This window comes from Thalassophryne amazonica, chromosome 7 (assembly GCF_902500255.1).
Source record: "Thalassophryne amazonica chromosome 7, fThaAma1.1, whole genome shotgun sequence".
Classification (NCBI taxonomy): Eukaryota; Metazoa; Chordata; class Actinopteri; order Batrachoidiformes; family Batrachoididae; genus Thalassophryne; species Thalassophryne amazonica.
This window is the reverse complement of record NC_047109.1, coordinates 89114326-89142210: the sequence shown is the minus strand read 5'-3', so window position 1 is coordinate 89142210 and position 27885 is coordinate 89114326. Positions and strand designations below refer to the sequence as shown.

Below are 27885 nucleotides of genomic sequence, written 5' to 3'. Positions count from 1 at the left end.
TACACATATGTGACGCTAAAGGAACCCGAGAGGTTGGTGAATATTTGCACATTTTGCTGGTCAAATTAATAAAATCATCCCTTGCAAATGGACACTTCTTAATTCCTTCCAAAAAATGAAAATCAAGAATTCTGCGATGTTTGGCGCAGCGTGGCGCACGAAAAAACAAAACAAAAAAACAAACAAAAAACAAAACAAAAACAACAACGAGAGACTGGGCTGCGTTAATGCGCTTGGATTTTGGACCCGATCCACTTTACGCACAGTAAATATTCGATCACAGTAGACTGTGATGTTCCTGGTAGTTCAATTTCTATACGTGGCAAAATAAAAGATGACAAGTAAATCACACAATTAGGCTAGATTATGTCAGAATATATCCACATTTTAATTTAAATTCAAATGAATGCGATTATTTAAAAAAATAGTGACCCTAATGTTAGAATCTAGTGTGCGCTTGTCTTTTGCGCTTTTGTGGATTTCTACAGGCGACCACAGCATTTTCTTCACGTGTAAAAACCACTGACAAAGACACGCTACAGCAAATTTATCTCAAGAGGAGAGCGGGCTGTTGAGTGGTTTAGGTAGTCTCATGTGTTGGGCTAATGATCTCTCCCACAACACGAAACGGCCTTGATTACCTCAGTAAAAACTCGTCGCATCATGAAAAGCAAGCCTCGATTAATTTACTCGTTAACTTATTGATAATTTGACGCACACAAATTCAAACAGCCGTACGAATTTATTGTTCCAAAAAACTGCAATAACGTGTTTTATACTCGTGCTAAAGCGAATCCTTGTTATCAAATAACGGTTACTACATGATTTTTTCACCCAGATTTTTTTTTAAAGCGTTAAGACTTTTTAACGCATTTCTATGTGTTCACTGTGGAAAGACCAGGCTGGACATGTGAAAGGATTGTCCATAAGGGCAGACAAGGCCTCGGTTATGATCACTGCAGTCTCGCCTTAGGGAAAGCCGGATGCGTCTGCTTGCGCCAGAGAAAAGACACAAAGGCTGAGCTTTATTGGTGATATTTAGCTCGGGTTGTAACTTAAAAAAAAAAACAACCCAATTGCCCGTGATAAAATCGAAGGGTTATTGCACCCAAATAGCCTTATCCTGCTTTCTGCTTCAAAGTAAAGCCTGGAGCAGTGCAAAACTGTGGCTTAAGTTTTTACATTGTAAACCCTGGCAGCTAAATAATAATAATAAGAAAAAAAAACACAAAGTTTAAAATAACGCGCCACTCTAATAATGATTATTTATAACGATCATTAATCTTTATTTTGGAGAATAAATAATCACATTCTGAATATTAAAACGTGTAAATTGAAGTGGCTATTTGCTGTTTTCACTGATGGAGTCTTCAAAGTGCGATTACGCGTCACAAGTGTGTTCTATTACATTAACACGAGATCTCTTGACAAATATCATAACGTTTATTGCTTATAAAACGAAATATTCCCAATAAAGGCGAGAGGTTCCCCTGTTAAAATATGCTGGCTAAAATGGTGGCTATTTAGCCGAGCAGCAGGCTGATTTATTATTTATTGTTCTGTCCCACGGTCACGTGTTTGGGGCGCCCTATCCGATCTTGGGTAAGGTTTAACTTACTGGACGCATCGAGCTGCTGCTGCTGCTGCTGCAGGAAAGCAGCACGCAATCAATGAGTTTTTTCTTACATCACAGGATTGTAACGCGTTATTGTTGTTGCAATGTCGACGTTGGGGACCGAGTTATTATGTGGACTCGCAGCAGGAGGATCTGGCACAATCAGCAGCAGGGGTGGAGCAGGCGATGCTCACCGAATATGGCGGACAGGAACCGTGCCCTTTGCAGGCGAGATCTTCTATTTTTGGTGACTCTTGGAGTCCCATCTCGGCCCACCCTTCGAGCACGCTCGCTCCAACCTACATACATCAGCACAGCACGAGCGGAGACGCCGATGGAGCTTTTACGCGCTCCTGGGCGCTGATCCGGTCTCTGCGTCCTTGTTTTTAACTGGATTACCATCCGCGCAGCGGGCCATTATGAGATCAAACCCGAGCCGCCGATTGGGAGTGTAGAATGTACAACTATTTGGAGACGCACACACCTCTTTTGTGTGACATTGAAAAACGGGCGACACTTTGCAGAGATTTCCTGCCAAACCGCATCTAAAGCTGCTGAGAGCGAGTCCGTCACCTGAGAGAAGAAGGAGATTGACGCAAGTAAGAAAACGAATTTTAGAAGGAATTAAGTGCGTTTTTATTTCAGCAGTGTAATAAAGTTTTATGATGCTTTAAGCGCGTAATATTCTGCATTTAAAGCTGATTGGCGCACACTCAGTTTGCATCAGCCAAATTTTCAGCCGTTTCTTTGAAAATTAAAAACAAAAAAGATCATTATCGTTGCAGTCTCATCAGAAGTGAGGTGCTTTTAAATATATTTGAACAGGTTAAAGTTTTGGATCACATTCTGACCCTCTGACCGCCCTGTTTCCAGATAACCCATCATCCAACTGGCTTCACGCGAAGCCCACCAGAAAAAAGCGCTGTCCTTACACAAAGCACCAAATCCTCGAACTGGAAAAGGAGTTTCTCTTTAATATGTACCTCCCCCGGGATCGTAGATTCGAAGTAGCGAGACTCCTGAATTTGACGGAGAGACAGGTGAAAATCTGGTTTCAGAACCGCAGGATGAAGATGAAGAAAGAAAACAAAGACCGGCGGAGAGACAGCTAACTATGTGGACTGATGGTGGATTGGAGCTGTGGATGGGGTGGTTCAGACTGTTCTTGAAGTTCCCGAACTGTTCCACATGTTGTTGTGTAGTTTTTTTGTTTTTGTTTTTGTTGTTGGAAGAACAAAGCTGAATGTGTCGTGTTGGTGAGAATTTGTACTGTAAACGCACAGCTGTAACTGTAGGCCTTTTGTTCTCTGCATGAATTTATCCATAACTACCTGAATGTGTTCCAGCTACCTATGTGCATTGATTATTTATTTATTATTTAGTTTCAATTTTTTTTTTTTGCAATGTGAATGTATTTTTTCAATAATTATATTGTTAAGATTTAATTAACTTGTGAAAAAAAATAGCATTTGAAATACGCGGTTTCTGATTTCATCCAAAACAATTAAAATCAGTTTGTATAGCACGTGTGGAAAAATAGATTACTCTGTCGCGTCATGTTGCTTATGTGAACCGCACATATGCACCGAATCATAACAACTATATTTACATTATAAGTTATGACAAGAACAAGAATGATTTAACCAATAAAATATTACATAGATTACTAGAAAATGATTCATTTGAAAAAAAAAAATTACATATGTTATAAAAAATAGATGATAAAACAAAATGATGTGGTCCAGAAAAAATAGCAAAACAACCTCACGCCCCAACAAACGAGAGATTTCGTGGTGGAAACATCCAAAAATGAGGCACCACACTTAAAAGAAAGAAGTCTCAAGACTTTTCTCAACCCTTGCATTTACACAGCCAATGAATATTTCTTCTTTAAAAAATAATAAAAAAAAAAATGCTGTGATTAAAAACAAAAAAATTCTCACAGATAAAAATTGTAGTAGTAAATGTAGTCCTTTTTTAACACGTAAAGACAACTCGAATCAAGCGCAAAAGAACAAATATTTCAATATTATGTTGCACAGGTTAGGATACCTGTAGTTATTTACAGAACGACCTTTGAGCGTCCTTTAAACGTCATCAGGACACCTTCTGTGATAACGCACAATCTGACTCAATTAACTGCGGAAAATACCCCCAAAGCACACGGATGCGCAGTGCGTCTGCTGGCAAATGTGCAATGTTCATGACAAAATGCGCCTGCAGACAAACAGAGGTGCTGCTGATGGGCCTGTCTTACACCGTGTAATGACTTGACTGTCCTCTACCAACAATTAGACATCCGTCTGTTGTTTTGTCTCTGCAGAACGCACCTCACACCCATGTGCAACCCCCCGACTCCGCCCCCCAGCATTATTGTCAAACAATTAAACAGCACAAAGTTAAAAACCTAAAATGGAAACTAAATCTAACATTCCGAACAGCTCCAGGGCACAAAACAGCTGTTGTTAGGAAGGTGTTAGCGGATACCGTCTCCACGACAAAACAGCAAGCAGCTGTTTGGACCAAACTTCTATCGGAAGCTGCGTTTTTACGGCCAGCAGGGGGAGCCAGCGACCCATCAGATGCATAGTGTCCCACAGACCACGCCCATCAGCATATAGAATGAGATTTGTGCCACGTAAAGAGACCTGCATTAGTTGTGTCAGTTTCACAATAAAACACCTACCACAGAGTATTACTGGTTGTATTTGATGTGGTTATGAATGAGTTAAATTATTTGAGTTATACTTAATATTGTTTTCATTTTGCTACATTTTCCTCACAGAATGTGAGACATCATGAGGTTGATGCATTCCAAGGTCGACCTTTTATTTTTTGGGGTTTCAAGGGCTTTGATCTCAACATGCGGTGGGATCAAAACTCACCACATGTGGCACATGTTTTACACATAATAATAATAATATAATAATAATAATAATAATAATAATAATAATCATAATAATAATAATAATATAATAATTTCAGGCATTTATTTAAGTCTTTCTATTTGATCAAAATTCTTACATGTTATTTCTATATTTTTTTTAAATCATATAATCAACAACAATAACAACAAAGGAATTTGAATTAGAACATTATAAAGGAATAAATTGGAAAAGTTAAAAAAAAAAGACTGGGAAAACATGCTGCGTGGGTCAAAGCTACGTTAAAAAATAATAAGTTGACAGAATGAATGACGGAATAAAACAATGAAATGTTAAACATTTTACGACTTTACACTTCAAAAACAACAAATCCATAAAAGTGTTTTTTATGAAAATGGCTGAAGTGTATGTGAAATCATTCAATCTTATTAATTTTTTTAAGATTTATGGTTTTATTCTTAGGTCTATATGCAAAATTACACAAAAGTAGGTAAGAAAAATCTGTTTATTGAACTTAACTTGTTGTTACTGCTAAGAAGCAGTCAACATGTACTAACTGTTACATGCATACAGACACTCCACATGGTGACTGAAAGGAAACACATGTCAGTGTCTTAACTTTTCCACAGAAGTCTGGACCAATGAGGTCTGGCTGTGTGATGAACCTGAGCTCTTAAAACAGAGAGATATACCGCCCCTCTATTTCTGCTTTCCCTCCGTCACACCTCACCTTCCTCTCCCACTCTTCTCTTCCAAGGTCACCCACATGCAGCTCATGAAGTCTTCTTATTCTTTAAGCAAGAAAAACTGTAAGGACATTAGGAATGATCACACTTCCAGTGATGTGTTCCATCCAGACTGCCATGTTTAGGATGGAGATCTTCCATGGAAAAAAAAAGGCATAGGGAGGCAGGAAAACAGGAAGATGCTTGTGGTGGCCTTCTGTGACTCCTATCCATCAAACCTCATGACAACACAAATGCCAAAACTGAGTTCTGGTGGAGATTCTCAAGTCAGAAACGTCAAATCTGTTCTTGCTGAAAGATCGTCTGGTGTGCAGTCAACCTGATCTGACGACAAGTTCGTGATGGCGTCGCGAAAAGTGATTTAATCCATTAGTTCGTGATACCATCACGAAATGCAGTATAGATTTTCACTAATACATGTCGTAATGGTATCACTCTCCTCTCTCTCATCTCTCTCTCCTCTCTCATCTCCTCTCTCCTCATCTCGTCTCTCTCATCTCCTCTCTCTCTCTCTCTCTCTCCTCTCTCTCTCGTCTCTCTCTCTCTCTCTCTCTCTCTCTCTCTCTCTCTCTCTCACACACACACACACACACACACACACACACACTAATAATAATAATAATAATAATAATAATAATCATAATAAATGGTATTTACCTTTGCCAAAGTTTTTGGTGCCGTTTGACGTTTAGCATTATTACGCAAAAATTACAAAACCAATGTTCTTGAAACTTGCTGAAGGGTTGGTAGTTGAGCCAAGGAAGAAACCATTAACTTTTGGAATGGCTCCAATTAAAAAGGTGGATGCAAGATAGATAAAGCACAGATTATGGGGAAAAACAGGCATGTCAAACTGTGCCAATTAATCTATGTAAATATCTACATGATCAATTGTGAATGCAAGAAAATGTTGAAATTGTATTTATCTGGCAACAACAATCTGGCAGAAAGTGGTAAAAAAAAAGCAAAAAATCTATAAATAAACAAATAAATAAATATGCGCTCGTAACGCTCTCCAGTTTTCGCACCGGAGAGTTCCAAGTATCAGTTGCCAAAACCACATACATTAAAAATCTATGCTGTATATAATAGTTTTTACCAAAGTACATTGAAAATATGTCCTAAATTTGTTTATTACTTGCATGTGTGCGCAATAGTGATTTATATAACATCAGTACGTGTGTCGAAATATGCTTTAAGAACCAGACCGGGTAACAGTTTACTTCTTTATTCTTAATAAACATTTGCAGAACAGAGAACATAAAAGAATAATAAACATTTATCTTAACAACATGACGTCAGTAAGCGCAGGCTTTGGCCTTCTTGCCTCCCGGATGTCTCCTCTTGTTGGGAACCGACGGAAAACGCGCCGCTTTTGTTCCAGACGCGCAGCATGCGGAGAAGTAAACAGAAAGCTGTTCCATTTAAAACAAACATACAAACAAACAAACAAAAACAGTTCACATGTAGAAGCCGCAAGTTTTTAACCATTATAAAATAAAATCAGCAGACTTAATGTATCATCATCACGTCGGTGCGGTGTAAATTTACGTTTTCTGACAACAGAAGTTGTGCGATTTAAAAAAAAAAAAAAAAAAACAACAACAGAGAAAACATAAATGTCACCAACATGAAACACACACATTAAATTCTTAATTGAGCGACTCATATCATGAACGTAGGACAAATTTAGCTTAAATATAACTATTTTAATAGATATAACAATTTGTATTTTTAACACGTGTCAGAATATCTCTTCAAAGGATTCATCAAATCGTTATTCATATGCAATTATAACATATCAATTTAAAATATTTCGAAATTATTTAGAAAAATACTGGGGGAAGGGGAAAAAAGTCAGTGCAGTAAAACCCGTGTCCAAATGAAGACAGCAGTGGTGTGAGGGAGGGATTTCTTCTGAACACCCACTCACCTCAGCAAACAATGATCCGAAACTCTTCCTTTCTTTTCCTCTAACAACATCCATTCTGTCGTCTCCCTTTTTCTAAGTCAGTATATTCAGTTCTGAGCACAGAATAATTTTTTTGGTCTTTAATCTCAAAGGAGTGAGCAGCGATAATCTTCGTGCGTAAAGGCGGGCTCCTTACAGGACAGCATCTCCTTCATCCTACCAAGATGGTGGTTTTCCTCTCCCTGGCCATACATGATCTAAGGGGATGTTTAAATGTGTTCTTAGGGCAGGGAGCTGTCAAACCTTTTGGAGAGAAAGATTGATCACGCACGGGGCTGCCAGGACTCTTTGTTTGGAGGCTGAGCCATAAACAGCCAGCAGTTCCTCACCTTGTACTCTGCTTCAGTCTGCACTGACTGTTTTAGTGTTCGTGTGTGAGTGTGGTGGCAGTTTTAACATGATGCATGTAGGGAAGTAAAATAAATTATACGTGATCTAATGTAAGGAAAGACAACCTTAAAAGTAATGAAAAATGTTTGTTAAATAAGACAACTCATTTCTTGGGCCAAATTAAGATGCTGCTGTAATTTTGATGAAAGACTCTCTCTCTCTCTCTCTCTCTCGTCTCTCTCTCTCTCTCTCTCTCTCTCTCTCTCTCTCTCTCTCTCTCTCTCTCTCTCTCTCTCTGTGGTGGAGGAGGGGTGGACATATTTTTTTTAGATGTCTGGTGCAGTTTTTCCCTCTGCAATCCTTTAAGATTAACGCGTCGGCGCTGATAACGACTGGGTGTCTGTGCGTAATGATGACGCACGCATGCGACCGAATGAAATGATTTGCGCCGTGTCACTTTCGAAATATATGCGGATACGTGCATGTGTGCGTGCAGAACGCGCGTTTTCTAAGAAAAAAAAACGCGCGCATACGTAGATACCGTGTTTTACGCGCATTGCGCACACATGAATTTTACGCGCGGTGGCTTCGCGCGCCAGGAGAGCAGTGGCAGTGAACAAACCGACTGTCCACAAAAAATGTGTAAATAAAGCAGCCCCCGACCAGTGGAATGAGGCGGGATCCCTCACAGATTTTCGATCAATCACAGGGGACAGTCGCTTCTGTTGATAAAAACCCTAAATTGTCATTGGGCAGAGGCAATCATGTGACGAGCAGCACGGTCTAATTCCATCCATGTCCCGATGAAAGCAATAGTTTTATGGCACAGAGATCTCCTCACAGCTATATCCAGTTTAGCAGTTTATGAAAATAAATTTTTTAGGTTCTGCTAGCGACTTTTTCAGGCAAGAGGTGGGAGATGAATTACGAATTTGGTCGGGAAAGTGGTTTTATCAACAGCCAGCCGACTCTTGCTGAGTGCCTGACGTCTCTCACTAACCCCGTCGGTGATGCATTTCAAAGTTCATCATCAATCAAGAACTCGACACTGATTCGTCCTCCCTTAGAGCGGACTGGCCCCGGACTGAGCGCGGCCAGACACCCGCGCCTGAGCCGCTGGAAGCGCAGTGCGAGAGGCTGCGGCGCGCTGCCTCCAGAGTACCCGTGGATGAAGGAGAAGAAAAGCATCAAGAAAAGCCAGCCTGCTGCACCAAGGAGTGACTCCTCACCGCTCTACGTCTCCCCCCAAGGCAAGTCAAAATGATTAATAACCTTCGCGTTAAGGCTCCGCTTTGTCTGAGCAGCACCCCCCCTGTGAGGAGCCGCATCCCCGCGTCCTAATAAACCAGATTTTGATTTAAGAATGCTTAATCTCGATCAGTCAGACTTGTGATGCAGTGTAAGTGTGTTAATGTTTGACAGTAATGGCGAGTGATAGATTATTTTTACACGGGCCAGCAGCTGGCACGGTCGTCAATCTTCACCCTGCGTCCCGTCCTGTCCACGCAGTCCCATCACATTCTGTCCAGGGGCCGTAAACCTCAATCCCCTGATCACAAATGCGCTCCACATTTTTTTTTTTTTTTAATAGTTTATGTGTCAATAATAATAATAATAATTAAGAAAAAGATATTTGGTTTATTTTTTAGGCTCACCAGACATTCCCGAAGATGGAGCTCGCGCGTCCCGGAGGCTGAGGACCGCGTACACCAACACTCAGCTCCTGGAGCTGGAAAAGGAATTTCATTTTACTAAATATCTGTGCAGGCCGAGGAGAGCGGAAATTGCCGCTTTGCTGGATTTAACAGAGAAGCAGGTGAAAGTGTGGTTTCAGAACAGGAGGATGAAGCACAAAAGGCAGACGCACTGTAAGGAAAACAGGAACACCGAGGACAAATACGCGGAGGAGGACGACTTTGAGCAGGCGGCAGAGACTTTTCTGACTTCACAACAGTATCACAGCGGGCGCAGTGAGGAGAAGCAAAGCGCTTTAACCAGCAATGACAAACATGTGAAACACCTCCCAAACCCGACGCCCACCGCCGCGTCCCTCCGCGGAGCCACAATCAACCCGGACAATGAGGATCTCCCACCGGGTCCCGACTGCTCTTTGCACAATTTCCACCTTTCTTCATCTTCATCTTCTTTCTCTCCAGAACCAACACAAAGTCCAGTGACTTTATCATCCCAAACCTTTGACTTTTTCTCAGAAACACTCACAGCAATGGACCTGCAAAACCTGAGCTTCTGAAATATGTCAGACATGTTTTATTTTAACTGTATAGCGTCATAAAGTTCACAAATGAGGTAAGTTAAAAAGCAAAAACAAAAAACAAAAACCGAAGCCTGCTTTAATCTGAGGATTGTGTATTGAGATGATTTTATTTTTAGGATTTAAGGAGAATATTTTCGTAATAAACTTATTACAGTCTTTGGAATCAGCTGTTATTTTCTAATGCGGAGAGGTTTTTAAATGACAAAAGTCTAAATTGTAACAAAAAAGAAGTTTTACTGCTGTTTACGCAAATTAAGAAAATATACGATTTTCAAAACTGACTGTTTTTCTTTTGCTTTTTAAATAAATAATTAAGTTAACGAATACCCACTTGATATTAACTTGTAAACTAAATTCAGGTTAAGTGTTGCATAATTTCAGTAGTTTTTAATTTGGTTTTTATGTGAAAACGGACTGTTTGTGTTTTTAGTGGATCAACAGAATTGTGCCGTTTCACTGTTTCTGGCCAGAAAATTAAAATTTGTTGTGAGAATTGCCTGTTAGGAGTCTCGGGCCAAAAGCTACGACTTTTCTCTGCTCTCTAATTAAATTTTATTGTCTTATAAAACTCACAGCACCGAGGGCCCGTATTTATGGCCCGATACGTGACGTAACAGCCTGAATTAGGGATCGTGCTTTGCGCCGTTGTTTCAAAAACGTATTTATTATTATTATTATTATTATTATTATTATTATTATTATTATTATTATTAATCAGTAAAATTTATGTTGGGTATTTTAGACATTCGCAAAACAAATGTTCCTCAGTAATACGCATCTCCACTTTTAGAATACGCCTCTTTATCAATGGTGTGTTATATTGATCTGAAAAGGTAAAACCACATTACTCCGGATTTCACGCTTCATTCCATGAATTTTTCACACAGCCTGACACGACCTGCGAACGTCTAGTTTCCTTAACTGTATGTAAAAAGTTTTGATGACACACCACAAATATCCCCTAAAAAAAAATAAATAAATAAATAATAATAATAATTAATTTTTCAAATGAATCATCTCATTGTGCTGGATTGTGGAGGATTTTCAATGCTAAAATATGGAAATATTTTCTTAATTCTGGTAATTAATTTAATACTCAGTCCAACCTATCTTTAATTGTATTTTTTTTTCAACCAAAATCTTTGTTCCAAGAGACTTTTGAGCAACAATCTTCTGATTTATCCATTACATCTCAACAACAGCTCTGTTGCGTATTTTTAGTATCATATCTGTGAATGCAATGAATCTGTGTTTTATACAATATGCACAGGGTGATAAAAAGAGCCTATCAGAGTGTGTGAAAGATAAGCAGATAAACCTTTATGAGAGAAAACACTGTGCAGATCTCATTCTCTGCATACACACTCACACAGAAGTCAAAGGTCAGGCTGACCCTCCTCTCTGCTGCAAACAGGGAGGCATTGCAAACAGGTCAGGATGGGGTCACAGCTTGAATGACCACAGAGGTTTTGTGGCTCATAAAGAATTTATTGGCTGCTTGGACAATTCTGACCACAATGTGACATCAGAAAATAAACTTAAGAAAAGTAGTGCGGTTACATAAATGTGTTGAAGCAAAACTATCATCAGTCCATGAGCCCACAATCTTTTTTTTATGCAACTACCACCAAAGGTGACTAAACAATACTTATAAGCCAGTCTCAGTACAACATGGTTTACACAAAAAAAAAGTACAATAAACCATCCCAGAACAGCAGGCATAAGTAGGGGTTGATAAAACACTATACAGGAGTCAAAAACCAACAATGGTCCAATCATGTTGAAATGTATAACACATTTGATTGCAAGGTTTGATTGCAAGGATTAGTTTGGACTATCTATGACTGTATGTTATGGAGTTTGGGGTAAAAATGGCAAATATAACGTAATGGTAAAATACCCTCAGCCGTATGAGCATTGTCTTCTTTATAATTTGCAGTTGTTTAATTGGTATCCCAGTGCAAAGCGCGCGCGCACGCACGCACGCACGCACACACACACACACACACACACACACACACACACACACACACACACACACACACACACACACACACATTTATTATTTACATTAATTATTAAGATCCTATTGTCTTACTTACAATTTGTACATGTTCAATAAAGCCCCTCTATCAATCAATCAATCAACCATAAATAATATTTACATATGTTTATGAGCTTTTGACAAAGAGTCGAAGTTAGCTTTGAGTTAGCGGAAGTTAGCGTTCACGCTGATGTCCGCAAAAGTCTTGTAAATCACGCTAGAGGTGTATTCAGGTTACAAAAACAGAATTTTGAGTTTTAGAAGTGTTTATTTCTCGCTAGCTTTTACACAATATATGACAAAGAGGCTATATACACACAAACAAGGTTGCAGCTAGCTACCAGCCCGTGATGTCACTTTCTTCATCCATGAAATGTTTTTTTAAATCACTTCAGAAGTGTTATTAGATTCCAAAAACAGCTTTTTCAGTTTTAGAAGTGTTTATTTCTCACTAGCTTTTACATAATAGATTGTATATAAACACATAAATGAAGCATTTTTAAAGAGACCTGCCACTGACGTCACAATGCCGCTCTGCTCTGATTGGCTGTCACCTCTGCCACTCAAAAAACAAACAAAAAAAAAGAACAGATTGAAACAGAATGTGACATTTAAACCTCTTAAAACAGGTCAAGGTTAGCCATCTTTGGACCTGTCCAAGGTCTCTGTCCTAAGAATGTTCCCTGTGAATTTGAAGACTCTGGCAGTAACAGGACTGGATTTATTCTGAGCACAGATAGATAGACAGATTGGCGGACGGATGGAAGCAAAGTCTTTGCAATGCCCGATGATCATATTTGATGGTGGCCCCATGGTAAAAATTGTGACAAAGCCTAATATCACTTTGTACAGGGGTCAAAAATTAAAGTAGCTCCAATTTTGCTGAAAGGTGGTGGAAATATTTGTTTACGCTTATATGATTGACAAAAAAGGGAGTTATTTTGACTCTTCTGATTGATTGGTCTTCAAAGCAGCATGCAAAAATTTCAACATCCATTGGATTCTACAGTATGACATGACATTTGTTGCAATGTAACGTGATAACTAACCATAACAGTGTAAACTATTAGTTGTAAAGTCCAGTACAAACAATAATTTGCATCACTTTTTAAAAAACAAAACAAAATTGCAGCAACTTTAATTTTTGAACCCTGTACAAACTGAAACTGGTCTTTGTCACCATTTTTGCTGTTTTTACCTAATAGCTCTATAACAACTGGCCATTGCTAGTTCAAACCAGACATTTTTGGAATCTTTATGATCAGTGAAATAATGTGCTATACTTTTCAACATTGTTTGAGCATTTTAAATTTTGATCCCTGTGTAATCTTTCAATGACCCTTACCTGGCTATAGCTACCACTCTGTGGAGGTACTGTTTCCTAATCGTGGTCCTCATGACCCAAAGTACTGTACATTTTCTATTTGTCCTCAAACTAATCAGAGCAGATCAGCTCAGTCAGCTGCATTCAGTTAATCAACAGCTGATTCACTGAAGTCATCTGGCTGAGTTCATCTGTTCTGATTAGTTGGGGTACAAATGGAAAATGTGCAGAACTTTGGGTCCAGAGGACCAGGATAGGCTACTGAGGCTGGATTGGTAAGGGCACTTTCCTCATCTTAGGCATTACCACAAACCTGTTTAGCTTCCAGAGTGCATGCAACAACACAAGAAGTGACTGTAGCTGTTCCATGAATCTTGTTTTTCAAAATAATAAAAATGAGTTCTTCTTGTCTGCTTGCAACAAACGATAAATACCACCGTCTGGGATGTCAGTTTTCTTCCACAAAGTTGATGGGCTGAAACTGGAGTGAAGAAAGTGTTTGTGTTTCCGAGGAAAGAGCCTGTGCATCAAACGCTGTCCGCCGCCTCCTGCAGCTATAAAGCTGAAGCTCTGCAGGCCCTCCAGAGCTTCACATTTCTGTCTCTCCAAAAGCAGGCTGCACACTTCAAAGACCCAGACGTTTCACCTGGACTGGGTGATACCGGGTTTCCAAAAGATGATTAGTGGATGACTGACAGCTTTATAAACAATTTGACAACAGGCTTCTTTTCCAGAATGCAACATGAAACGGCAGGATTCACATAATATAAGTTGTCAGATTTGTTTGACTGTCAGTTTAAAGCTTCAGACTCTTCATGAAGGATGATCTCGCATGTTTTTATGATGAATTGATCTGCATAAAGAAAAAGACTTACTTGTTTTTTTTCTGAAAACCAAAAGATACTCAGGTTACAGCATCATAAAACAGAGTTATTTGAGAAGCCGGAACCTGTCAAGTAGATTCTCAGTGATCCTGGTAGAAGGCACAATGAGCAATGGTTCAACATTTTTCTACACTGCTCCTCAGTGGAAGAATAAAATGGCAAATGACAACTCCCAAAAATTATTTCAAATATTTCTGATATCAGGAAAAACAGTCACACCAGGAAGCAGGATCGGGTTGAGAGTGCAACGCTCATGGCTACCATGTTTGATACCAAATCATCCAAATTATTCCTTTATCATTCAGGGATAACATAATATCTGTACGGAAGTAAATCTATGCCATCAGAGTTTGAATTTGAATTTTTAAGGTTGATTTTTTTTTTTTTAAGCATCAACATCAGAGTTTGAAGTTGAATTTCTAAGGTTGAATTTCAACTTAAAAAAAAAAAAAAAAAAAAAAAATCAACCTCAAAAAATAGAAATGATCCCTGTCTCAGTCATCCAACATTCAGCAGTGTATCACTTCTTCTTCTTCTTTTGATTTAGTCTCTGTGTCACATGACCAATGGAGCAAAACGTGATGGCTGAACGTTGGATGATTGAGACAGGGATCGATTGCTTAATTTGGGGTGGTCATAGCACAGTGGGTATGTCACTCATTGTCTAATGTCATGGGATCAAAACTTTTATTCATCTTGATACAATCAGATGGCTCTTTTATGTTTTTTTTTTTAAGATTTCATAATTTTTATTAAAGCTTTTCCCAAAGAAGAATAAATAATGCAAACAATCATCATCATAATAATAATCATATTAATGTTAAAAATAAATAATGTGTTTTTCACCAAATAGTCAGCAACATTGCCAGTGGTGTGGTGATCACCTTGGTCTCTGTGTCTGTACAGATTTGTACAAGATTTATGAAGAATGTTTAAACCAGTTTCAAATTGGGCAGGTACATGGGGTGTATGATTGGCAGAAAGTGATTTGATTTTGATTAGGATTAGTCAACAATCACGATCAGAGGCCAAGTCAGCCCTTGTTCCTAAACCTGGGGTCTGAGTCCCCCTTAGGGGGTCACAAATGTCTGCTCTGAAGTTGTGGAAATTAGATGCCCATGTTACATGAAGCCATAACAACTCACTCACTGGATAATAAAAACAAATAAAAAAGATCAGTGTTTTCCTTTGGATGGACCAAAGAGAAAGGGAGAGAAAGGGAGGAAAACATTCAAGCTTCAAATTGGAAGGAATCAGTATTCTGCGTGTGTGTGTGTGTATATGATTGGGTATGAGCATTCGTGTAGGCTGACGTCTTAGGTTTTCTCTGATACAAAGAGGGGGCTCCAAGGGAACAAGGGTTGGGAGCCACTGTTATACAGGACAAGACTTGATTTACCAATCTGAGGCTTTACAGGCTGGTGCTTATCCTCAAATGCTGTGATGTGAAACAGATGAGAGGGTTCGACTCCCCCTCGACACCAGTCCAGTACAAGTTATTTCCCCAGCCAAGGCCAGCAGCCATTTACAGCTGGATGCTCTGGGACGACGCAGATGAAGTGTCTTGTCCAACGACACAGACAGGTAGCCTGAAGCACATACCTGCAACTGAACCCTGGTGTGTACATTGACAGTCAAACTCCCATCATCCAGAACCACAAACAGTGCATCTGGAAAGTTTTCAGACCACTTCACTTTTTCCACATTTTGTTATGTTACAGCCTTATTATTTTGAAATTTTTGCAAATTCATTAAAAAAAAAAAAAAAAACCATTAAGAAATCACATGTACACAAGTATTCACATCCTTTGCTCAATACTTGAGGTTCACATTTAGCAGCAAATACAGCCTCAATTCTTCTTGAATATGATGCCACAAGCTTGGTGCACCTATCTTTGGGCAGTTTTGTTCATTCCTCTTTGCAGCAGTTCGCAAGGTTGGATGGGGAGCACCGTTGCTCCAGTCTGAGGTCAAGAGTGCTCTGGAGCAGGTTTTCATCCAGGATGTCTCTGTACATTGCTGCATTCATCTTTCCCTCAATCCTGACTAGTCTCCCAGTTCCTGCTGCTGAAAAACATCCCCACAGCATGATGCTGCCACCACCATGCTTCACTGTAGGGATGGTGCCTGGTTTCCTCCAAATATGACGCCTGGCATTCACGCCAAAGAGTTCAATCTTTGTCTCATCAGACAAGAGAATTTTGTTTCTCATGGTCTGAGAGTCCTTCAGGCATCTTTTGGCAAACTCCAGGTGGGCTGGCATGTGGCTTTTACTAAGGAGTGGTTTCCATCTGGCCACTCTACCGTACAGGCCTGATTGGTGGATCGCAACAGAGATGGGTGTCCTTCTGGAACGTTCTCCTCTCTCCACAGAGGAATCCTGGAGCTCTGACAGAGTAACCATCAGGTTCTTGGACACCTCCCTGAGTAAGGTCCTTCTTCCCCAATCGCTCAGTTTAGACGGGCAGTCAGCTCTAGGAAGAGTCCTGGTGAATCTGAACTTCTTTCATTTATGGATAAGAGGCCACTGTGCTTAATGGGACCTTCAAAACAGCAGGATTGTTTCTGTACCCTTCCACAGATTTGTGCCTCGAGACAATCCTGTCTCAGAGGTCTACAGACTACTTTTTTGACTTCATGCTTGGTTTCTGCTCTGACATGCACTGTCAACTGTGGGACCTTATAGGTAGAGTCCCTTTATTCAGATAGTAGCGATATGACGAGTCGAAAAAAAAAGGTCACATGACTCACAGCGCCATCTTGGGTCCAAAATAGTGTTCGCTGTTAATCTATCTGCATGTAAATCCAGCTATTTTATTTTATTTACTTGCTGAAAATGCCGGGATGTTGTGCGCACAAATAGACACAACAAGGGCTTCAAGATGTACAGATTTCCTTCTGATCTGAACAGAAGAAAAATTTAGGAAAATAAAGTCAGCTGTGTGGGATTGAAGCGACTTCATTGTCATTGTTTTGCAAGGTAAATTTATTGTTCAGTCTCATGTACAGTAAAACTCACCTAAACTGTTATCTTATAAACCGGATATTTGCAGTCACTGGACAACAAAGTCCCAATGTTTTTGTGTTGTTTTCCATGTAATAAACACGTACATAACGGATTTTGTATAACGGATTTTCGCTTACATTGGATAAAATGTCCCGTCCGATCGCAATACAAGGTATTAAAAACCCTGAGCTGTGTGGGCGTGCAAAGTAACAGAGGTACAAATTAAAGTTCAGCGCTCTGACACTCGCTGATTTCAGGAAAGTGGGACCAGAGTCACTTCCCTGATTAAAAGCTTGGACTCGGACCCGCAGCCTGAAGTGCAACTGTTAAATTGGACACAAGGCCGTGATTTGACACTTTTCTGGTTTCAATCTTTCCCGTCATATATTAGTAGTTTTTCCAGTGTGCATGCTGATTACATTTCAGGATCACATACGTATGGCAAAAAATTCTGCAACTTTACAACATGGAGTCGGAAAAAGAGGGAATTGTACAGCTTACATTTGAATTGGAGGTGATGATTGTAGAAAGAAAAGATCATTGAGGGTCAAATTAATCCATAATCAAGCATAATCAAGTGATGGAGATCATTAAAGCTGTCATACGTCATTGCATGACACGGAGTTACAGAGCTGCAAAAGCATGAATCAGGCTTTAAATTAATTAAATAAATCATCAAAAATTGTAAATTTATGTAAATTTCATAGCTTCACTATTTTTTTATTTATTTGATAGCACCTGTACCTGGATGTGTTGCTGTATGTGGTTAAATTATAAAATAAATGGCGCAAACATGAAAGGTTCATTCATTCATTCAGCACAATTGGCCCCAAAATGGCGCCATGTTCTCAGTTGACGTTACTCTCTCAATAAAGGGACCCTACTTATATGTAGACAGGTGTTAGATATATTTATGTGTTTATCTATTATTTTGTGATTTTGTTTTCTTTGCTGTTTGCTTTGGTATTAAGTAATAATATTCTTTGATATACTTTTAGTCTGTTATTTGTTAAAAGGTGCATGTTGAACTGGGCTGAGTTGGTGTTACCACTTAGAAAAAACAGGTTCAAGTTACAATAGAAATCATAATATGTCCCGTTACAATAGAAATCATAATATGTCCCGTTACAATAGAAATCATAATATGTCCCATTAACACGTGGGTTATAGGCAGAGGGCTGGACCTGCCTTGAATGTCCACGGGGACCAATAAGGGAAGGATTTTGCGAAATAAGGTCCATTTTGTCACCCCCATGTTGTGTTTTATAAAAACTCCAGGCCTGTGTTTCCACTGTGACTTTGAATAAATTTAAACTGAGAAATAGTTTGACTTTGTACTTTGTAAGGGACAGTGTTACAATAAGAACCGGGTGAAATTAACACAGGTATGTGTCTTTCCAAATCATGTCCAGTCAACTTACCCCAGGTGGACTCCAATGAAGCTGTAGAAACATTTTAAAGATGATCAGGGGAAACAGGATGCACCTGAGCTCAATTTTGAGCTTAATGGCAAAGGCTGTGAATACTTTCGTATATGTGATTTCTTAGTTTTTAATTTTTTTTAATACATTTGCAAAAATCTAAATAAAAACAAACTGTTTTTCACATTGTCATTATGGGCTACTGTGTGTCAAATTTTGAGAAAAAAAAATTAATGTCATCCATTTTGGAATAAGGCTGTAACATATAATGTGGAAAAAGTAGAGCGCTGTGAATACTTTCTGAATGCACTGTACTAGGTGCTAATATAAAGGAAATGGGTAATTTGACAGAAATGATCCCAGATATGTTATTGTTAGTGAACCTGACTGTTTAAAAGTTATTGCTACTATTGCTATTCTCAACTGGTTTAGTCCTGAATACATTTTTTGTAGTTATTTCTGATGTAGCACCGTATTCTTGAAAAATCCATCTCTGAAAATAGTATATGGAACAATATGAACATTTTTCATGTTTCTCAAGTAGAGCAGAGATTCCTATAGGTCTAGTTAGCATTCACTGTACCACACCACGGTCTACTTGGAAATGGCCAAAGTCCCAGATTTTCAGGCAAACTGTGGTCTAGTTGTTTGGTTTGCAAGTAAATTTGAATGCATGTACACACCTCCCAATGCAAATTTAAATCACAGAATAAACAGATCACAGACCAGATAAAACAAACCACAGTGTGGATGTCAAACCCTCCTCACACTTTCCCTGTCAACGTTATTCACTCTTCTATTCAGTGGATCTCTGGCCCCCCCAGATCGACCCACCATTCAGTCTGAGAACCACTGACCTCAATGTTTCTTGTTCAGTCTTCAAGATGTCTGCTCCACAGTTAGCCAGTCAAAGTTAAGCATTTTCATTTGATAAATTCCATAAAAATCAATCAGTTAAGCACAAGTGTAAGTAGCTTAGTGTGATAAGGATTTGGGGTACCAGTTTGTTGTTCTGGGATTGATTCCCGGTCGTGCTACATCTCTGTGTCTTTGGACAAGATACTTCATCTGCATTGTGTCCACCCAGCTGTAAATGGATACCTGCCTTGGTTGAGGAAGTAACCGGCACTGGACTGACCTCCCATCCGATGGAGTTGTAGACATTCATCAACTTCACCTGTCAGAATCCAAGGAAAAGCATCAACACCAGAGGGCCTCAGGTCACATGAAGGACTTGAAGATAGAGAAAGTTAGTGGACATTCAGATACACAGAGAGAAATAACATAGTGAATACATGATTGTACACTTAAACAGGAATGTGATGCATTAGAACTGATATAATTCTCTGCTAGAGCAGGAACCATTTTGTGGTTTTATAGACCAGGGGCCTCATGTACAAAGCGTGCGTACACACAAAACATGGCGTACGCCCGTCTCCACGCTCATGTTCAGATGTATCAAAAGTGAAATAACCGTGAAAATGTGCAGTGCATCATGTATGTTTCTACAGCTATTGTTCCACTGCCGACACATAGAGATGATACTGGGGGCCGTTAATAGTGTGAAATCATGAAGTCATCAGAGTGATGTGCACACCAGAGACACACATGAACAATTAACACACTCACATGTTTGCAATTATATGGGTGGATATAAAAACATGTGCAAACTGATGCGTAAAATGGCATTAATTAATGACAAATTGCTGCATTAGCATTGTTAGAAGACCTTGTAATGGTCTGAATGGGTGAATGTGAGGCATCATTGTAAAGCACTTTGAGCTTCTGATCAATCAATCAATCAATTTTTTTTTTATATAGCGCCAAATCACAACAAACAGTTGCCCCAAGGCGCTTTATATTGTAAGGCAAGGCCATACAATAATTATGTAAAACCCCAACGGTCAAAACGACCCCCTGTGAGCAAGCACTTGGCTACAGTGGGAAGGAAAAACTCCCTTTAAACAGGAAGAAACCTCCAGCAGAACCAGGCTCAGGGAGGGGCAGTCTTCTGCTGGGACTGGTTGGGGCTGAGGGAGAGAACCAGGAAAAAGACATGCTGTGGAGGGGAGCAGAGATCAATCACTAATGATTAAATGCAGAGTGGTGCATACAGAGCAAAAAGAGAAAGAAACAGTGCATCATGGGAACCCCCCAGCAGTCTACGTCTATAGCAGCATAACTAAGGGATGGTTCAGGGTCACCTGATCCAGCCCTAACTATAAGCTTTAGCAAAAAGGAAAGTTTTAAGCCTAATCTTAAAAGTAGAGAGGGTGTCTGTCTCCCTGATCTGAATTGGGAGCTGGTTCCACAGGAGAGGAGCCTGAAAGCTGAAGGCTCTGCCTCCCATTCTACTCTTACAAACCCTAGGAACTACAAGTAAGCCTGCAGTCTGAGAGCGAAGCGCTCTATTGGGGTGATATGGTACTACGAGGTCCCTAAGATAAGATGGGACCTGATTATTCAAAACCTTATAAGTAAGAAGAAGAATTTTAAATTCTATTCTAGAATTAACAGGAAGCCAATGAAGAGAGGCCAATATGGGTGAGATATGCTCTCTCCTTCTAGTCCCCGTCAGTACTATAGCTGCAGCATTTTGAATTAACTGAAGGCTTTTTAGGGAACTTTTAGGACAACCTGATAATAATGAATTACAATAGTCCAGCCTAGAGGAAATAAATGCATGAATTAGTTTTTCAGCATCACTCTGAGACAAGACCTTTCTGATTTTAGAGATATTGCGTAAATGCAAAAAGGCAGTCCTACATATTTGTTTAATATGCGCTTTGAATGACATATCCTGATCAAAAATGACTCCAAGATTTCTCACAGTATTACTAGAGGTCAGGGTAATGCCATTCAGAGTAAGGATCTGGTTAGACACCATGTTTCTAAGATTTGTGGGGCCAAGTACAATAACTTCAGTTTTATCTGAGTTTAAAAGCAGGAAATTAGAGGTCATCCATGTCTTTATGTCTGTAAGACAATCCTGCAGTTTAGCTAATTGGTGTGTGTCCTCTGGCTTCATGGATAGATAAAGCTGGGTATCATCTGCGTAACAATGAAAATTTAAGCAATACTGTCTAATAATACTACCTAAGGGAAGCATGTATAAAGTGAATAAAATTGGTCCTAGCACAGAACCTTGTGGAACTCCATAATTAACTTTAGTCTGTGAAGAAGATTCCCCATTTACATGAACAAATTGTAATCTATTAGACAAATATGATTCAAACCACCGCAGCGCAGTGCCTTTAATACCTATGGCATGCTCTAATCTCTGTAATAAAATTTTATGGTCAACAGTATCAAAAGCAGCACTGAGGTCTAACAGAACAAGCACAGAGATGAGTCCACTGTCTGAGGCCATAAGAAGATCATTTGTAACCTTCACTAATGCTGTTTCTGTACTATGATGAATTCTAAAACCTGACTGAAACTCTTCAAATAGACCATTCCTCGGCAGATGATCAGTTAGCTGTTTTACAACTACCCTTTCAAGAATTTTTGAGAGAAAAGGAAGGTTGGAGATTGGCCTATAATTAGCTAAGATAGCTGGGTCAAGTGATGGCTTTTTAAGTAATGGTTTAAATACTGCCACCTTAAAAGCCTGTGGTACATAGCCAACTAACAAAGATAGATTGATCATATTTAAGATCGAAGCATTAAATAATGGTAGGGCTTCCTTGAGCAGCCTGGTAGGAATGGGGTCTAATAAACATGTTGATGGTTTGGATGAAGTAACTAATGAAAATAACTCAGACAGAACAATCGGAGAGAAAGAGTCTAACCAAATACCAGCATCACTGAAAGCAGCCAAAGATAACGATACGTCTTTGGGATGGTTATGAGTAATTTTTTCTCTAATAGTTAAAATTTTGTTAGCAAAGAAAGTCATGAAGTCATTACTAGTTAAAGTTAATGGAATACTCAGCTCAATAGAGCTCTGACTCTTTGTCAGCCTGGCTACAGTGCTGAAAAGAAACCTGGGGTTGTTCTTATTTTCTTCAATTAGTGATGAGTAGAAAGATGTCGTAGCTTTACGGAGGGCTTTTTTATAGAGCAACAGACTCTTTTTCCAGGCTAAGTGAAGATCTTCTAAATTAGTGAGACGCCATTTCCTCTCCAACTTACGGGTTATCTGCTTTAAGCTACGAGTTTGTGAGTTATACCATGGAGTCAGGCACTTCTGATTTAAAGCTCTCTTTTTCAGAGGAGCTACAGCATCCAAAGTTGTCTTCAATGAGGATGTAAAACTATTGACGAGATACTCTAACTCCGTTACAGAGTTTAGGTAGCTACTCTACACTGTGTTGGTATATGGCATTAGAGAACATAAAGAAGGAATCATATCCTTAAACCTAGTTACAGCGCTTTCTGAAAGACTTCTAGTGTAATGAAACTTATTCCCCACTGCTGGGTAGTCCATCAGAGTAAATGTAAATGTTATTAAGAAATGATCAGACAGAAGGGAGTTTTCAGGGAATACTGTTAAGTCTTCTATTTCCATACCATAAGTCAGAACAAGATCTAAGATATGATTAAAGTGGTGGGTGGACTCATTTACTTTTTGAGCAAAGCCAATAGAGTCTAATAATAGATTAAATGCAGTGTTGAGGCTGTCATTCTCAGCATCTGTGTGGATGTTAAAATCGCCCACTATAATTATCTTATCTGAGCTAAGCACTAAGTCAGACAAAAGGTCTGAAAATTCACAGAGAAACTCACAGTAACGACCAGGTGGACGATAGATAATAACAAATAAAACTGGTTTTTGGGACTTCCAATTTGGATGGACAAGACTAAGAGTCAAGCTTTCAAATGAATTAAAGCTCTGTCTGGGTTTTTGATTAATTAATAAGCTGGAATGGAAGATTGCTGCTAATCCTCCGCCTCGGCCTGTGCTACGAGCATTCTGACAGTTAGTGTGACTCGGGGGTGTTGACTCATTTAAACTAACATATTCATCCTGCTGTAACCAGGTTTCTGTAAGGCAGAATAAATCAATATGTTGATCAATTATTATATCATTTACCAACAGGGACTTAGAAGAGAGAGACCTAATGTTTAATAGACCACATTTAACTGTTTTAGTCTGTGGTGCAGTTGAAGGTGCTATATTATTTTTTCTTTTTGAATTTTTATGCTTAAATAGATTTTTGCTGGTTATTGGTGGCCTGGGAGCAGGCACCATCTCTACGGGGATGGGGTAATGAGGGGATGGCAGGGGGAGAGAAGCTGCAGAGAGGTGTGTAAGACTACAACTCTGCTTCCTGGTCCCAACCCTGGATAGTCACGGTTTGGAGGATTTAAGAAAATTGGCCAGATTTCTAGAAATGAGAGCTGCTCCATCCAAAGTGGGATGGATGCCGTCTCTCCTAACAAGACCAGGTTTTCCCCAGAAGCTTTGCCAATTATCTATGAAGCCCACCTCATTTTTTGGACACCACTCAGACAGCCAGCAATTCAGGGAGAACATGCGGCTAAACATGTCACTCCCGGTCTGATTGGGGAGGGGCCCAGAGAAAACTACAGAGTCCGACATTGTTTTTGCAAAGTTACACACCGATTTAATGTTAATTTTAGTGACCTCCGATTGGCGTAACCGGGTGTCATTACTGCCGACGTGAATTACAATCTTACCAAATTTATGCTTAGCCTTAGCCAGCAGTTTCAAATTTCCTTCAATGTCGCCTGCTCTGGCCCCCGGAAGACAATTGACTATGGTTGCTGATTCAGATGGAATGCTGCTACTGTATTTAAATACAGTTCATTTAGACACAAGAGATGTTTTTAGGAAAAAAAATCACTGAAAATATTAGGTTTTGCTGGATATCTTGATACAGGTAAGACAACACTCACACAGGTGTCCTTGTTTTGTCAACATAAATCATTGGGGAGACAAACATTTTATCATGAATTAATTATATACTGTATGTTTCTAGTTGATTGTCTTTTGGCCGCCCCCATTTTAGGGTTACCACAGCAAACCCACTTCTACATTTGACATGAATTTTAAGAGAGATGCCCTTCCTCCAGTTCTACCTGGAGAAGAAACACACACAACCCCTGATTTTCTAAGGTGGTCTCCCAGCCAAGCACTAATCAGGACCTACTCTGCTTAGCTTTTGAGATCTGACTGGATCAGGGGCCTCATGTACAAAGGCTGTGTATGTACAAAAATGTGGCGTACATCCGTCTCCACGTCAATGTTCAGATGTATCAAAAGTAAAATAGCCGTGGAAATGTGCGGTGCATCACACAAACATCCTGGCTGATGCTGGGAACCGTTAATAGTGTGAAAACATGAAGTCATCAGAATGATGTGCACACCAGAGATACACTTATGAACAATTAACACACCCATGTGTTTGCAATTATATGGGTGGACACAAAAGCATGTGCAAAGTGATGTGCAAAATGGTATGATCAATGGCTGCATTAGCGTTGTTAGAGGACCTTGCAAGTGGTGCAATCCCACGTGAGTGTGTATTCAGGGAACGTGAGCATTTACTTGAAAATGACGATAATTGGGTCCTAAGCTGATTTCGATTACCAAGGCCACTTACTGGAGTTGTGCGCAGCCAGCCCAGAGCGCAATACACCAAAGAGCAAGGGGTTGTCTGTGTGCACACAGATGCTGACCACGCTGGGCTTCTTGGCAACAGAGGCATTCTAGCAGGAGCTGGCTGATTGGCCAGGAGTGTGCCAGTTAACCTTGAGCCAAGCCATACCAGATGTGTGGAAAGCAATCATCCAAATGTCATTCACGTACATCACATTCCAACATTAAAGTGCAATCTGCAGCAAGAGCCAATTTCCCAAATGTAATCGGAGCTATTGATTGCGCACATAAAGGTGCCATCACATCATGACTTTGTTTTTGTTAATAGGAAACATTTTCATTCCATCAACGTTCAAGTCATATGTGATGTGCAAATGTGCATCAGGCTAGAGGCTGGCATGGTGCGCAATGGGTGGCTGCTTACTGTGTAAATGATATATTCGTGTAGTTTTCCAAACGAAAACCAGTGTGGGCACATTTGGGCATGTGCACATTCAAATATGTTGTTTTTTATTCTTATCAATGTGTGATCTTTTTATTTACGGTAAGACTGGAGCTGCAGCATGTCTTAACAGGTGCCCGATTGTCTCCCTGTGTTCAGTATTTATTCATGTTGTCTGATGTGACGGAGTGGGGGATCCCAGATTCCAGGGCCTATTTACATGGATTTGCATATTTAAATAGGGGCGTGACCAGGGCAGAGTTTGGTGTGTGTTCATGTGTGCTCAATTCCACATTCAGTGGGATGTACAAATGGACAACCCAGTCTCACGGATTGTCATGATTCAGCAGCATGAAATATACATTAATCTATTGCTTTGTCATATTGTCACGAAAAGTGCAAAATTTTCATCATGGGAATACAGATTCATTCTAATTCATTCCATGATGGCATGATTTTAAGGTGGCAGTAATTAAACCATTACTTAAAAAGCCATCACTTGACCCAGCTATCTTAGCTAATTATAGGCCAATCTCCAACCTTCCTTTTCTCTCAAAAAGTCTTGAAAGGGTAGTTGTAAAACAGCTAACTGATCATCTGCAGAGGAATGGTCTATTTGAAGAGTTTCAGTCAGGTTTTAGAATTCATCATAGTACAGAAACAGCATTAGTGAAGGTTACAAATGATCTTCTTATGGCCTCAGACAGTGGACTCATCTCTGTGCTTGTTCTGTTAGACCTCAGTGCTGCTTTTGAAACTGTTGACCATAAAATTTTATTACAGAGATTAGAGCATGCCATAGGTATTAAAGGCACTGCGCTGCGGTGGTTTGAATCATATTTATCTAATAGATTACAATTTGTTCATGTAAATGGGGAATCTTCTTCACAGACTAAGTTTAATTATGGAGTTCCACAAGGTTCTGTGCTAGGACCAATTTTATTCACTTTATACATGCTTCCCTTAGGCAGTATTATTAGACGGTATTGCTTAAATTTTCATTGTTACGCAGATGATACCCAGCTTTATCTATCCATGAAGCCAGAGGGCACACACCAATTAGCTAAACTGCAGGATTGTCTTACAGACATAAAGACATGGATGACCTCTAATTTCCTGCTTATTGTACTTGGCCCCACAAATCTTAGAAACATGGTGTCTAACCAGATCCTTACTCTGGATGGCATTACCCTGACCTCTAGTAATACTGTGAGAAATGTTGGAGTCATTTTTGATCAGGATATGTCATTCAAAGCGCATATTAAACAAATATGTAGGACTGCTTTTTTGCATTTACGCAATATCTCTAAAATTAGAAAGGTCTTGTCTCAGAGTGATGCTGAAAAACTAATTCATGCATTTATTTTGTCTAGGCTGGACTATTGTAATTCATTATTATCAGGTTGTCCTAAAAGTTCCCTGAAAAGCCTTCAGTTAATTCAAAATGCTGCAGCTAGAGTACTGACGGGGACTAGAAGGAGAGAGCATATCTCACCCATATTGGCCTCTCTTCATTGGCTTCCTGTTAATTCTAGAATAGAATTTAAAATTCTTCTTCTTACTTATAAGGTTTTGAATAATCAGGTCCCATCTTATCTTAGGGACCTCATAGTACCATATCACCTCAATAGAGCGCTTCGCTCTCAGACTGCAGGCTTACTTGTAGTTCCTAGGGTTTGTAAGAGTAGAATGGGAGGCAGCGCCTTCAGCTTTCAGGCTCCTCTCCTGTGGAACCAGCTCCCAATTCAGATCAGGGAGACAGACACCCTCTCTACTTTTAAGATTAGGCTTAAAACTTTCCTTTTTGCTAAAGCTTATAGTTAGGACTGGATCAGGTGACCCTGAACCATCCCTTAGTTATGCTGCTATAGACTTAGACTGCTGGGGGGGTTCCCATGATGCACTGTTTCTTTCTCTTTTTGCTCTGTATGCACCACTCTGCATTTAATCATTAGTGATTGATCTCTGCTCTCTTCCACAGCATGTCTTTTTCCTGGTTCTCTCCCTCAGCCCCAACCAGTCCCAGCAGAAGACTGCCCCTTCCTGAGCCTGGTTCTGCTGGAGGTTTCTTCCTGTTAAAAGGGAGTTTTTCCTTCCCACTGTCGCCAAGTGCTTGCTCACAGGGGGTCGTTTTGACCGTTGGGGTTTTTACATAATTATTGTATGGCCTTGCCTTACAATATAAAGCGCCTTGGGGCAACTGTTTGTTGTGATTTGGCGCTATATAAATAAAATTGATTGATTGATTGATGATGGTTAGGGTTATGGGAAGAAGTAGAGTTAGGTTATGGTTAAGGTTAAAGTTGGGGGTAGGAGTAGGGTTAGTAATAGTGAGTTAAAAAAAAAAATCACGAAAATTTGAATCACTTTGTGAT

The 27885-nt window shown here is 39.6% G+C and overlaps 2 protein-coding genes across 2 annotated transcripts; both read left to right on the top strand.

Moving 5' to 3' along the window:
• Nucleotides 1-334: 334 nt before the first annotated feature.
• On the top strand, nucleotides 335-2896 carry hoxa9b (homeobox A9b). The gene is given in 5 exon segments (XM_034173667.1): nucleotides 335-341; nucleotides 1632-1973; nucleotides 1976-2019; nucleotides 2022-2214; nucleotides 2489-2896. Coding segments are annotated over 5 exon segments (825 nt in total). The 3' UTR covers nucleotides 2728-2896.
• Nucleotides 2897-8351: 5455 nt separating this feature from the next.
• On the top strand, nucleotides 8352-9937 carry hoxa2b (homeobox A2b). The gene is made up of 2 exons (XM_034173562.1): nucleotides 8352-8798; nucleotides 9198-9937. The coding sequence occupies exons 1-2, from the start codon at nucleotides 8468-8470 to the stop codon at nucleotides 9797-9799; spliced, it is 933 nt and encodes a 310-aa protein (XP_034029453.1). The 5' UTR covers nucleotides 8352-8467; the 3' UTR covers nucleotides 9800-9937.
• Nucleotides 9938-27885: the final 17948 nt, after the last annotated feature.

What these genes read in the sequence shown, in the direction of transcription:
- hoxa2b (XM_034173562.1), top strand. Translation starts at nt 8,468, where the DNA reads ATGAATTACGAATTTGGTCGGGAAAGTGGTTTTATCAACAGCCAGCCG. An exon ending in GCTCTACGTCTCCCCCCAAG is followed by an intron (nt 8,799 to 9,197) that starts GCAAGTCAAAAT and finishes TTTATTTTTTAG; the next exon opens with GCTCACCAGACATTCCCGAA.